Source organism: Musca vetustissima, unplaced genomic scaffold (assembly GCF_032173495.1).
Source record: "Musca vetustissima isolate MV318-11 ecotype Yass unplaced genomic scaffold, APGP_CSIRO_Mvet_v1 utg5761, whole genome shotgun sequence".
Taxonomy (NCBI): Eukaryota; Metazoa; Arthropoda; class Insecta; order Diptera; family Muscidae; genus Musca; species Musca vetustissima.
In genome coordinates this window covers 36,096-48,471 of record NW_026880060.1, presented here as the reverse complement: position 1 = coordinate 48,471, position 12,376 = coordinate 36,096, and the positions used below count along the sequence as shown (strand labels likewise).

The 12,376-nt window shown below is 33.4% G+C and overlaps 2 protein-coding genes across 2 annotated transcripts; one reads left to right on the top strand and one right to left on the bottom strand.

The window, feature by feature from the left end:
* The first annotated feature begins 664 nt into the window (after positions 1-664).
* LOC133325393 (uncharacterized) lies at positions 665-3,497 on the top strand. Its single transcript, XM_061534164.1, has 5 exons — positions 665-1,047; positions 1,124-1,397; positions 2,052-2,333; positions 2,393-2,742; positions 2,786-3,497. The coding sequence occupies exons 1-5, from the start codon at positions 665-667 to the stop codon at positions 3,480-3,482; spliced, it is 1,986 nt and encodes a 661-aa protein (XP_061390148.1). The 3' UTR covers positions 3,483-3,497.
* A 5,537-nt stretch (positions 3,498-9,034) lies between these two features.
* Positions 9,035-10,374, bottom strand: LOC133325387 (nucleosome assembly protein 1-like 1). Its single transcript, XM_061534156.1, has 6 exons — positions 10,303-10,374; positions 10,074-10,246; positions 9,875-10,001; positions 9,578-9,809; positions 9,433-9,512; positions 9,035-9,238 (listed from the first exon to the last, which is right to left on the bottom strand). The coding sequence occupies exons 1-6, from the start codon at positions 10,372-10,374 to the stop codon at positions 9,035-9,037; spliced, it is 888 nt and encodes a 295-aa protein (XP_061390140.1).
* Between the last annotated feature and the right edge of the window lie 2,002 nt (positions 10,375-12,376).

Sequence of the window (12,376 nt, the reverse complement as noted above, 5' to 3'; positions counted from 1 at the left end):
TTCTAAAATCTATTTGTATAAAGACGCATTTTACAACATTGGTAGGAAGAAATTCATGACTTATGAATGAATAAATATCTGAAAAAAACCCCGATTTAAAAAACCTGACATTCCATTAATTTTTCGCATTTTTAGTAAAATGTTAAAAATATGTCAAATGGTTGACAAAAGATACCCAACCTTGTATAATTTTACCATGCGTTTGCCCTTATTAACCTTTATTGACCACCATTATGTATTTTAAATTATATAAAACGATTAAGAAGATTTATTTCACTCTCCAGGAGATCTGCTTCTTCTGAAAGTCAATTAATCTTTGTATCTGTATATTGACGTAATCAGCGTTTCAAAGGCCTTCAAAATTATTTTCAAATATTACCAAACGAATTCTACCATTTTTTTCTTTCTTCTATTGAACATTCAATTGCAACAAATCTGTGTTTTTAACAGACAATTCAATGTGTGGCCTTGCCGTTATATGTTAATATGTTATCTCGATATATTTGGTTGGCCGTTGAAGATTAATACTGTGGCTTTGAAATAATTCGATTAGTTTGTATATCGACTGACATATCCCCTATTGTTGGAAAAAAAAACTCTGATAAAGTAAAGTAGATTTGTATTGTACAGACGAAAATAATAATATAGCACAAAAGTATTTGTAATGGATTCCTGCCAACGAGGGGAGGAACAGGAAGATACTCTGAATGTAATGGAAACACGAACAATAAATTGTTTAAATGGCATTAAACGCAAACGTCGTTGTTCACAATTGTCAAACGATGGTGATGATGGTGATCAAACACCGCATAAGAAGACAACACCTAACGAAGACAAACAACAAAGCGTAGAAAATGAAATACAGCCGACAACAAATGGTGAGGGAAGGGAAAACATTGAGGATAGCGATGCAACAACGATTACAACCAATAGTAGTGCCACAACTTACTATGACGAAGACCAATTTTCGTTGGAACACTTTTGCGATGAGGTGCTGTATGAAATTTTTAAATTTCTGGATACCTGGTCGTTGATGACGTTAATGAAGTATGTAAACATAATGGGTATTATTAATATTAATAGAGTATCTGTGATTAAATAAAGATTCGTTTTTCCTTTGTAGCGTCAGCAAACGTTTCCAGAAATTCGTATTGGACAAACGACTATGGGAAGATATTGATCTGAGTCAGGAACCATTACCTCTTGGCATTCTTGAGGATATGCTTGAGCGATCACATGAGAAAACACGCAGTATTAAATTGAGGGGACCTTCACCATCTCAGCACATTGAGGGGGAAATACAGCATTTCAATAAAACGCTACGCAATTCCATGACTACACGATGTACCAAGTTATTAACATTGGAATTGTTTGGAGTGACATTGGATTTTAATTTGGTAAGTGACGGATGTACGTACGTATATATTTCGTCTAATAGGAAATTGTACTGTACAATAGAAATCGATGGCAAAATAAGAGGACTACTAATATTGGGAATGCGAATTTTTATCGTAGAAATGGATTTGTTTTTCAAAGTATTCTGTAGCTTGATTTATGCGCCGTTTCCCAAACGGAACAGTCGCCACGTTATTCGATTTCCCAATAAAACAGGAGACAATTTACTTCGAAGTGATTCATCCACGCATAGCTTTCCTTGCATTTGGGTCCTATTCGAGGACCCACAGGTGGATTGCGGGTTTGTTTAAGGCTAATACGCATAGGTATATAGGAACATAACTTGTTGACGGCAAGATTTGCATACAATATCGAATGTATGCTGGTGGTAGATATACAAAAGCATGCTTCTATCTGAATTTATATCCCGTGACAATAAATCATTATTTGATAACGCCTAGAATCAATGCTGTGTAACCGTTTTTGAACCATCCTCAGTGCTTCATAGCCTTACAAGGATTAAAGTTAATCGATTCACTTTTGTCGTGATAATCTACGTCCAAATTTAAAAACAGTAGGAATATGATTTGTATATTAACAGTCCAGAGCTAGCCCTAACAATTTAATTTATATTGTAATTGTGTTTTCTTCTACAGCTTACATTCAATGACTTTCCAAAGACACTGAAACGACTGGTGCTAAGTAACTGTCATGTACGCGTTGATCCTAATAAATCCATTTTTACTGGCATTGATACAATTCTGACTAGTTTAGATGAGCTGGCGATAGAGAAGAATAATTGGTTTGATCCCTATTATGTGATGCCTATATCAAAGTTACCTGCACTTAGATATTTAAGTTTAAAAGGTTGTAGTCAAATGCAAGAGTTTATACCATATGGAAGTATAGCCGGACGTCATGGTTTCAAACAATTAGAGGTAAAAAATTTGTGCTATAACAACATCCAAAATGTGTATTAAATTTCTATTAATTTCAGGTCCTTGATTTGAGTAATACACCATTGAATGATTCCGATTTGCAGTGTTTCAATGCTGTTGAAACCCTTAAAGAAATTTATCTTCAGTGTCCAGAAACGGATGAAAAACCACAATCTTCTGCATCGCCATCCACAAATAGGAATTTAGCTGCCAATGGAACAACTACAACACCAAGTAAATCAAATAGAGACGATCAAGAACCCACAACATCATCAAAGGCATCAGCGTGTACAGCCAAAAATCTAGATGATTCCCCTTCAACATCATCTTCATCGTCGTCGTCATCATCATCATCATCAGGAAGTGATAACGAGCCTGTTGTACCATCATCGTCATCATCATTCATCCAGTAGTACCGTCCAAACAAATGCAAATGCATCTTCGGTATCCAGCAATGCTTCGTCAAATGTTATACCCATTGTCAGCAGTAATGTTCCATCATTTAGTAGATTTTTACCACGACCAGATCACATTATATGCCTTGATCTACGCAATCGCACATCGCCAAATGCTTTTCACATTAATCTTGGAGATCGAAGTAATATACGGCATTTGCTAATGCCCGGTCAACAGCAGGGGGGTAACCAGCAACAACAGCAACAGCAGAATCAACAGCAATCACCACCTCCAGCCTTTGAACAAATGATCAGACATAATCTCTTTTGGGATATTATAAATCCTCTTGGACGAGTAACAGGTGGTGGTGGCCCGGATCGATTACTTAGTGAAGAATATGAAATGGAATTTGGGCCAGGCAATCATTTATCACGACGTCCAATACAACGTGGTAGTATATCGGATCGTGGTGTATGTTGTTTTGGTCGCACACGTCAACCTGTACATCATGGTGTTATTTGGATACGTTTTAATAATCGTCCAAGTGAGAATCGTTTCGAGAGGTTTAGTGTACGTGATTATAAATATGTTACCGATGTGTCACTACAACATTTGGTACAGTGTTCGCCAAATCTGGTATTTTTGGATGTTAGTGGTACTAGTGTGACCCTGGAGGGTATAAAACGTTTTAAGGAATTAAAACCGGAATGTAAATTGGTGGCTGAACACTTGGCTGGTGTAAGCGTTCTTTGAAATTTTTGAAAGTGCAATGGCAATATAAGTAGCGTTGAAGAAGATGATGATGATGTGCGTGCATTTACAATATTTTCACATGTAATTGTAACAAATGCATAGAGAGGTAAGAGTCATGACGCTCATTTATACAGAAAGTATCATAAGTAAAAAAATTATATTTTATGTTACTCATTTCAATTAATCATTAAACTCGCTTCTTTTGAGTTCTTATGATTAATTTATTTCCACAATTTACCTCACTTCAAAAACCACAAAAGTTATGCACATTTGTATTAATTGTAATTTTAATTATTACTATTTCATTTCAGACTCTTTCTGTCTAACTAGCAAGCAAACAAGCAAAATGTAATTGAATATTTCACTATCCTCGTCATACATTACAACAATGTAGTTTAGCATTATTAAGAATATACGAAGTAGCAACGGCGACGGCAGTGTCGATTGGCTGGAAATATTTGTATCCCCTCACAAACAAACTCACTGTGATTTTCATGAAATCGTTTGTTCTTGTGACGGACAACACTACAGAAAGAAAAAAATCGCAAATGGAATATTTTAGTGAATGTAATAACTTATTTCGGAGCCTGACATACATATACATATGTTCGTTGCTTCCCTCTGTGTGTCAACTATATAAATATATATCTCAATATTTTATTTGTTCTTTTAATTTATCTATAATGTCTTAATAGTTTGTAGTCTGTAATTATGTATTCTCTCCTATAAAAAAATACAATAAAGTATCTCAATCAAAAGAAAATTATATAGAAACGTTTACATAACTATTTTGTATATATTGGAGGAGAAATATAATAATGCAAAACAAATAAAATATTACAAAAAATACATATTTTATTTTATTTATTTTTTTTTTGAATTCAACAACGAGTGATTAGAACATTGTAAAGCTTTGTGTTGATCGATTCGATTTAACATTACATATCGTCAGCTAAAATGCAAAAAGGTGTAACTAACAAAAAAAATTGAAAATTGACTTTTTGAATGAATATTGTGAATGTCAATAAACTACATGTGTTGACAAAGTTTTACACGTTCGCGGTCAAAAAAGGAGCTTCTATTAACAAAAAACAAAAAGACGTAACTACAAGTAGGTTTATTTGATAAATGCAAAAAGGCGTAACTAACAAAAAATTCAACTTTTACTTAATTGTTATGACTGCCATTAAACTAAATAACTAAATTTGTTAAAAAAATTATAGTCTATTATTCGTCATATGCAATATCACCCTGCCGGGCATACTTTTTCATTTCACATGACATGTTTATAGTTTTCATTCAAAACAGTTTTTTGCTTCTCCTACACAATTATCCTTTTGTTAGTTACGCCTTTTTGCATTTTAGCTAACGATATTTGGGTTCTTTTTGTTTGGGAACAGTGTATTGAATTGTGTCCAGAATAAAGGATGTAAAGTTTATTGAAATCTGTTCAGATTTAGATATAGCTCTTATTCCAAAGGAACAAGAAGTGGTGGCCAAAACGAAAGCAGCTGATATTGCAAACAGAATAAATGACCTGTAACTTTTTTATAAACAAACTTATAGTGATTTTTATAGAAAAAACCAGCATGGAAAGTAGTAAAGTCGGACGGGGCCGACTATATGATACCCTTTACCACTTTGGGTATATTCAACAGATGAATGAACGAGACTTGCCAGAGATTAACTTATATTAACTACAGTTCATTGTACAAAATTGTGTGGCAATCGGACAAGCTTTGGGTCTTTAGTGTACAATTTACGTAAACTCGGAAGAAAAAATCTGTACCAATTTTCACGAAACTTAGCACACATCATTCTAGATATCTAAATCTAAAGATATATAGGGACTGGGACTTTGGTAAACAACTTACATATTTTACATCGGACGAAAATATATATGGGAGCTATTTCTAAATCTGAACCGATCTTTCCCAATTTCAATAGGGTTCGTCCTTGGGCCAAATAAGTGACCCATGCCAAAATTCATTCAATTAGGATCATAAATGCGACCTGTACTTTGTTTACTATTTAACATGGACAGACAGACGGACGGAAGGACATGCATAAATCGACTTAAAAATTGATTCTATGCTTATTCTTAAAAGAAACCATATGTCTATCTCGTTTCCTTTTGCCTGTTACAAACATATGCACAAAGACATAATACCCTGTACCACAGTGTGGTGAGAGTATAAACAGGTAATTTATTCACTAAAAAAACAAAACATGGTCAAAACTAAAGCAACTTTTTGATTTGTTCTCACAAATAATAGCCGTTATAGCTTTCGAATGGGTTAAGCTTTTTTAGTTATCTTTTTATTGGGATCTTATTTAGGTGTTCCTCAACCCCTCTGCAAATTTTTGTGGCCCTAGGCAACATGGGGCGATCAGGGCGACACGTGGAAATCAGAAACTACCTTGGTTTTCCTTTGGTATACATTGACTAAAACAATTATTATTGCCAATTATTCACATTTTATGAGTTTAGAGATTGTGATTGGCGCATTTTTAACATTATTTAATACTTTAAAACGTTATTTAATTATAGTTTATATATGTACGCCAATTTAGGATTGTAATAAATCAGACTAATTCGATTATAGAAAAGTTTCAGGCCCAATAGAAAGAGTAATTGGAAAATTACGGACAATAATCATTGTTTTTGTCCCTGTATACCAAGGGAAAACCAGGGTAGTTTCTGACTTTCACGAGTCGCCCTGATGGTCCCATGTTGTCTAGGGCCAGAAAAATTTGCAGAGGGGTTGAGGAACACCTAAATAAGATCCCAATAAAAAAATAACTAAAAAAGCTTAACCCATTCGAAAGCTATAACGGATTTGCTATGATTGTTTTAAATATACTATCATTTAAGCATGGGTTTAAATATATTATTTTAATGTAAATATAATTTTGAGTTCCTACATCTAGATCAGATCCGTATACACTAATTTAAAACCAAAAAACTTCACGATAGTCCAATTATTTAATGAGTTACAGAGCTATATTTGGATGGGTACAAATGTACCACGGTTATTGATCTACGTAGGTAATAATATTAAAAAGTTGTAAAAATTATATATATGGAAAATATTTATAATTTTTTTCTTCGATTATGTGTGAAAATACCTCAAAATTTGATCCAAATATCTCCATTATTAAAAGTTTTACAGGATTTTTATTCGAAAAAAGGTACAAATGTACCCGGTTATTGACCGTAGGGTTAAAGGAATAAAACCTGTTTAAACCTCCGAAGACCTCCTCGGCAACACCTACTGACACTTTTTTACATGTTTTCTTATACCCTTCACGGTCGTACAGGGTATTATGTCTTTGTACATATGTTTGTAACAGGCAAAAGGAATCGAGATAGACCCATGGTTCTTTATGAGAATATGCATAGAATCACTTTCTGAGTCGATTTATGAATGTCCGTCTGTTCGTCCGTCCGTAAATTTTTGTGAGCAAAATACAGGTCGCATTTATGATCCGATTTGGATGACATTTGTCAAAAGTCATTTATTTGGCCCAAGGACGAACCCTAATGAAATTGGAGAAACCCGGTTCCGATTTTACACAGAGTATTAAATTAGGTTCTAATTGATGTATGCAATGTTTTGTTGGAATCGATTCAGATGTAGATATAGCTCCCATATATAGTTTCGTCCGATTTTAGGTAAATGCTGCAACAAACTCACAATATTTGTCCTATTAAGACAACATTTTGCACTGAGTACTGAATAAGATCCTAATTGATGTATGCAAAGTTTGGTTGGAATCTGTTCAGATTTAGATATAGCTCATATATATAGTTTCGTCCGATTTTATGTAAATGGTGCACCAAACTCCCAATGTTAGTCCGAATGAGTAAAGATTTAGCATACCGTAATGAATTTAGTCCAGTTTGAAGTTTTGTTGAAATCGGTTCAGATTTGGATATAGCTTCCATATATAGTGTCGTCCGATTTTATGTAAATGGAGGGCCATACTACCAATATTTGTCCAATTGAGGCAAAATTTTATACAGTCTACTGAATTAGGCCCAGATTGATGTATCCAAAGTTTTGTGGGAATCTGTTCAAATTTAGATATAGCTCCCATATATAGTGTCGTCCGATTTTATGTAAATGGAGCACCATACTCACAACATTTGTCAGATTGAACATATCCTTCTGAATTAGGTCTTGATTGATGTATGCAAAGTTTTGTTGAAATCGATCACAATATAGTTTCGTCCGATTCTATGTAAATGGAGCACCGAGGAGGCTATGTTTGTTCTATATTCACGAAATTTAACAGAGGGTATGGAATTTAGTCTAGAATGTTTTTTGTTAAGTTTAAAATTGGTTTAGATTTAAATATAGCTCAAATGTATACTTACGTTCCATTTCATGTAAATTGTGCACCGTAGATCCTGTTCTTTTTGCACGATATTTTGTTGTTCAAATCTGTTCAGATGTAGATATAGCTCCGATTTTATGCTAATAATCCAAGTGGAGGAGCTTATGTCTGTTCGCTTTACATGAAATAATACATAGCGTATTGTATTGAAGTCGTTTCAGGTTTATAGTTTCCATATATATTATCATCCGATTTCATCTAAATGGTGTACCTACTAATTAATGTTAGTCCGATTAGAACGAATTAGTGGGAAACGTACTAAATGGAACCTAGAATTTGTGTCGAGATAAATTTTGGATAGCGCATTGCAGCATAGCAAATGGTGGATACCATGGTTGCTCAAATACGTCCATTTTTATATAGCTTTCATAAATATTTTGCTCGAAAAATTTGTATGAAAAAATTATTGACATTTAATTTTTCATCAAATATCTATGTACTTCACACCGTAAATTTCGTCCGATTCCATTTCAATGGTCCTCCAAAGATGCTATGTCTATTCTATCTACAGGATATCAATATTACAAAACAGACACATGTTTTTGTATGTATTATTATAAAATATATAAAAATGATCTATAAGGATCAAAATATGTGTATACAAATTTTAGAGCTCATCTGTTTGTACTGTAAGGTTGCTTTAGTTTGAGCCAGGCAAAAATTGAGACAATTCCCTTATCTATAAATTATTTATTTCATAATGAATTTTGCATTAATTTTTTTTTAATTGAATAAAGTACCCGATTTAAAACTGAAAAAATAAAACAATATCCATATTTTTTGAAAATGTTAAGCGGCATTTATTATCCTTGCAATTTCAGTTGTATTAGTTTTGGCCACCAGTGTATATCTTTGCAGATCACATGTTTTATTTTGTCCAATTTCATGTCAATGGTCCTCCAAGGATGCTGTATGCATATATATATATATATATCTTGTATGTACCCAAAGTGGTGAAGGGTATCACATAGTCGATCGTGTCCGACTTTTGGACTTTCCTTACTGGGTTTTAACTTATGAAGTAAATTAAAAAATTTATATTTTGTAACATTAAAATACAAGAACCAAGATTTATTTCAAATATCCTAAAATATGAGCAAATCCAATAAAAAACCAAAAAAGAAAAAAAAAACTAATGACAAAACATAAATTTATTTCTTTGCAGCAGCCATACTTCCCAAAGCATCCTCCTTGGTTTCGTCATCATCATCGTCGTCATCATTATCGTTTTCTGATTCGCTTTCCGAATCTGAACTTATGCAATCAGCGATTTCACCGGTAAAGAAAAGAATTGCTTTGGGAATGACACGTTCTTTCAAGTAGAAACCCAATTCGAAGTCGTTTTGTAAAATTGCCTATGAAATAGAAGTTTTGTATATATAGCGAAGTTTTGTATATATAGTAAAATGCCGATAATTGGTGATTTAGGGGTGCAATTTTAGGAGAGATAAAATATGGTTTCGAGAACTCGATACTTTTGTTCGCATGGTACGAAGGCTGTAGGGTTGTGCTACTTTTTGACAATAAATTTCAAAATTAAATTACTTACATTAATATCAGCATAGGTGGGATCATTTTGATTATCCGGTAATGTGGGTGGCTCGAAGAAATCAAAAAATGATGTAAATGCTGCCAAACAACAGCATTCAAATAATAATTTCAATAAAAACCTCTTCAAATATCAACAAACTCACATTTCTTCTCTTTTTCCTTTTCCGGATTTTTCCAATCGATTTTACATCCCTCGCATTTATAAATTTCCGCTCCATCATATGCATAGGGATCATCCGGATCCGGTAAACAATTGAGAAAATAGGTTTTCGTTAAAATGCGATTGGTGAAATAGTCGTTAGGTTCAAAATAAAATTCAATAACAAATTTAATTGTGGGTTCATTATAAAGTTTCGATCGGATATCGGTGAGGAACTGAAAACAACAAGAACTTATTTTCAATATCCCCACAAAATTAAGGATTTCCATATCACAATTACCACCAATATTTTCTCATCCCGCTTACTTATGAATTCAGTATATGATGCCTTGAGGACTTTTAGCCAAAAATTATTGATATTACCCATTTCACTGGGATCACCACCATGATTACGTTTTTTGAAATCTCTATTAGATAGAAAATATGAATAAATCGAACCAATTTCCAAAATGTAGAACATCATCATTCCATGAACTCACTCCAACAGTTGCAAACGTTTATCGTAAATCTCATCATGTTTACTTTCAAATGATTTCTCCAAATTATATATACCGTGCTGTAGGTCCACATCTAATTTTATGGTATCCAAATAAAGTTTTTTCATATCGGCAATGCATTTGTTCTCCTTATCCGAATATTTTGTATCCTTTTCCTAATGAAATTCAGATTTCAGATTATATAAAAATGTATAGAATTGTCATTAATTACCGCTGTTTTCTTCTTTTCCCCCAATTGAGGAGTCTTTGTGGTTTTTGTGGAACTGCGTAGTTTTATATCCATATTTTTTTTAAATATCTTGTTTTATTTGGAAGAAGAAAATTATATTTGGATATTATTTTATGAGTGAGAAAAATCAAATTAAATTATTTTGACATAAAACTCTACACACAAATGTCATTACAACAAGTAAAAACCAGTAAGGAAAGTTCAAAAGTCGGACGGGGCCGACTATATGATACCCTTCACCATTTTGAGTACATACAGGAGATGTTAATATCTACAGTATCCTGTAGATAGAACGGACATAGAGTCTTTGAAGGACCATTAAGATGGAATCGGGCGAAACTATCTAGATAGATATTTGAACCAATTGAAAAAATCCCATACACATACCATTCTGAAATCATTAAAAATTGCATGTCAAACGGGCAGACTTGGATTTTTTTTTATCGAGTAAAATTATGTATGGGAGCTATATATAAAAACATGGACCTAATTGAGCAACCGTTGCATGCACCATTAGTTTTTTATCACTCTATATTCAATCTAATACCCTCGGACAAATATTGGGAATTTGGTGCATAATTCACATAAAATCGGACGAAACTACATATGGGAGCTATATCTAAATCTGAACCGATTCCAACAAAACTTAGCAGACATCAGTTTGGACCTAATTAAGTACTCTGTGCAAAATTTTGTCCCAATCGGACAAATATTGGGAGTTTGGTGCATCATTTACATAAAATCGGACGAACTATATATGGGATCTATATCTAAATCTGAACCGATTTTCTCCAATTTCAATAGGGTTCGTCCTTGGGCCAAATAAGTGAACTGTGCCAAATTTCATCCAAATCGGATCTTAAATACGAAATTGAATCCGGCGAAATTAATTGTGTGTAGTACATAGATTTTTGAACTAAATTAAAACAACCCATACACATACCATTCTGAAATATGCGTTATTATAGATTACAATTTAATACGCTATCCAATATTCCATGTTAATTGAACAGACATAGGCTCCTCCATTTGCATAACCGGACAAAAATATAAATGGGAGCTGCATCTACATCGAAACCCATTTCAACAACAAAATATCGTGGAAAGAGAACAGCATATATGGTGCACCATTTACATAAAATGGGACTAAAGTATATATGTGAGCTATATTTAAATCTGAACCGATTTCAAATTTAACCAGTAAGGAAAATAGTAAAGTCGGACGGGGCCGACTATATGATACCCTTCACCACTATGGGTATATTAACCAGGACTATTATCATGAAATTGTATGAAATAAAATATTTGATATTTATCTAAATGTGTCAATTACTTAAAATCAATCTATAATATAAGGGAGCTATATCAAAATCTCAACCGATTTTCACTAAACTTGGCACACATCATTCTGGATTAAATTCAAAACGCTATGCAACATAAGAACTTGGTACATTATTTAGATTAAATCGGACGAAAATATATATATCTAGATCTGAATCGATTTTCACGAAACTCAGCACACATCATTCCAGCATCAATTCAGAACGCTATATAGGGACTTTGGCGCACTTTTTACATGAAATCGGACGAAACTATATATGGGAGCTATATCTCAATCTGGACCAATTTTCACGAAACATAGTAGACATCATTCTAGGCTCAATTCAGTACGTTATGCCAAATTTCGTGCAAATCGAATGATATATAGGGACTTTGGTGCACCATTTACATGAAATCGGACGAAACTATATATGGGAGCTAGATCTAAATCTGGACCGATATTCAAGAAACTTGGCAGACATCAATCTAGGCTCAATTCAGTACCTTATGCCAAATTTCGTGTAAATCAAAAGATAGATAGGGACTTTGGTGCACAATTTACATGAAATCGGACGCAACTATATATGGGAGCTATATCTAAATCTGGACCGATTTTCTCGAAACTTGGCAGACATCATTCTAGGCTCAATTCAGTACGTTATGCCAAATTTCGTGCAAATCGAACGATATATATGGATTTTAGTGCACCATTTACATGAAATCGGACGAAACTATA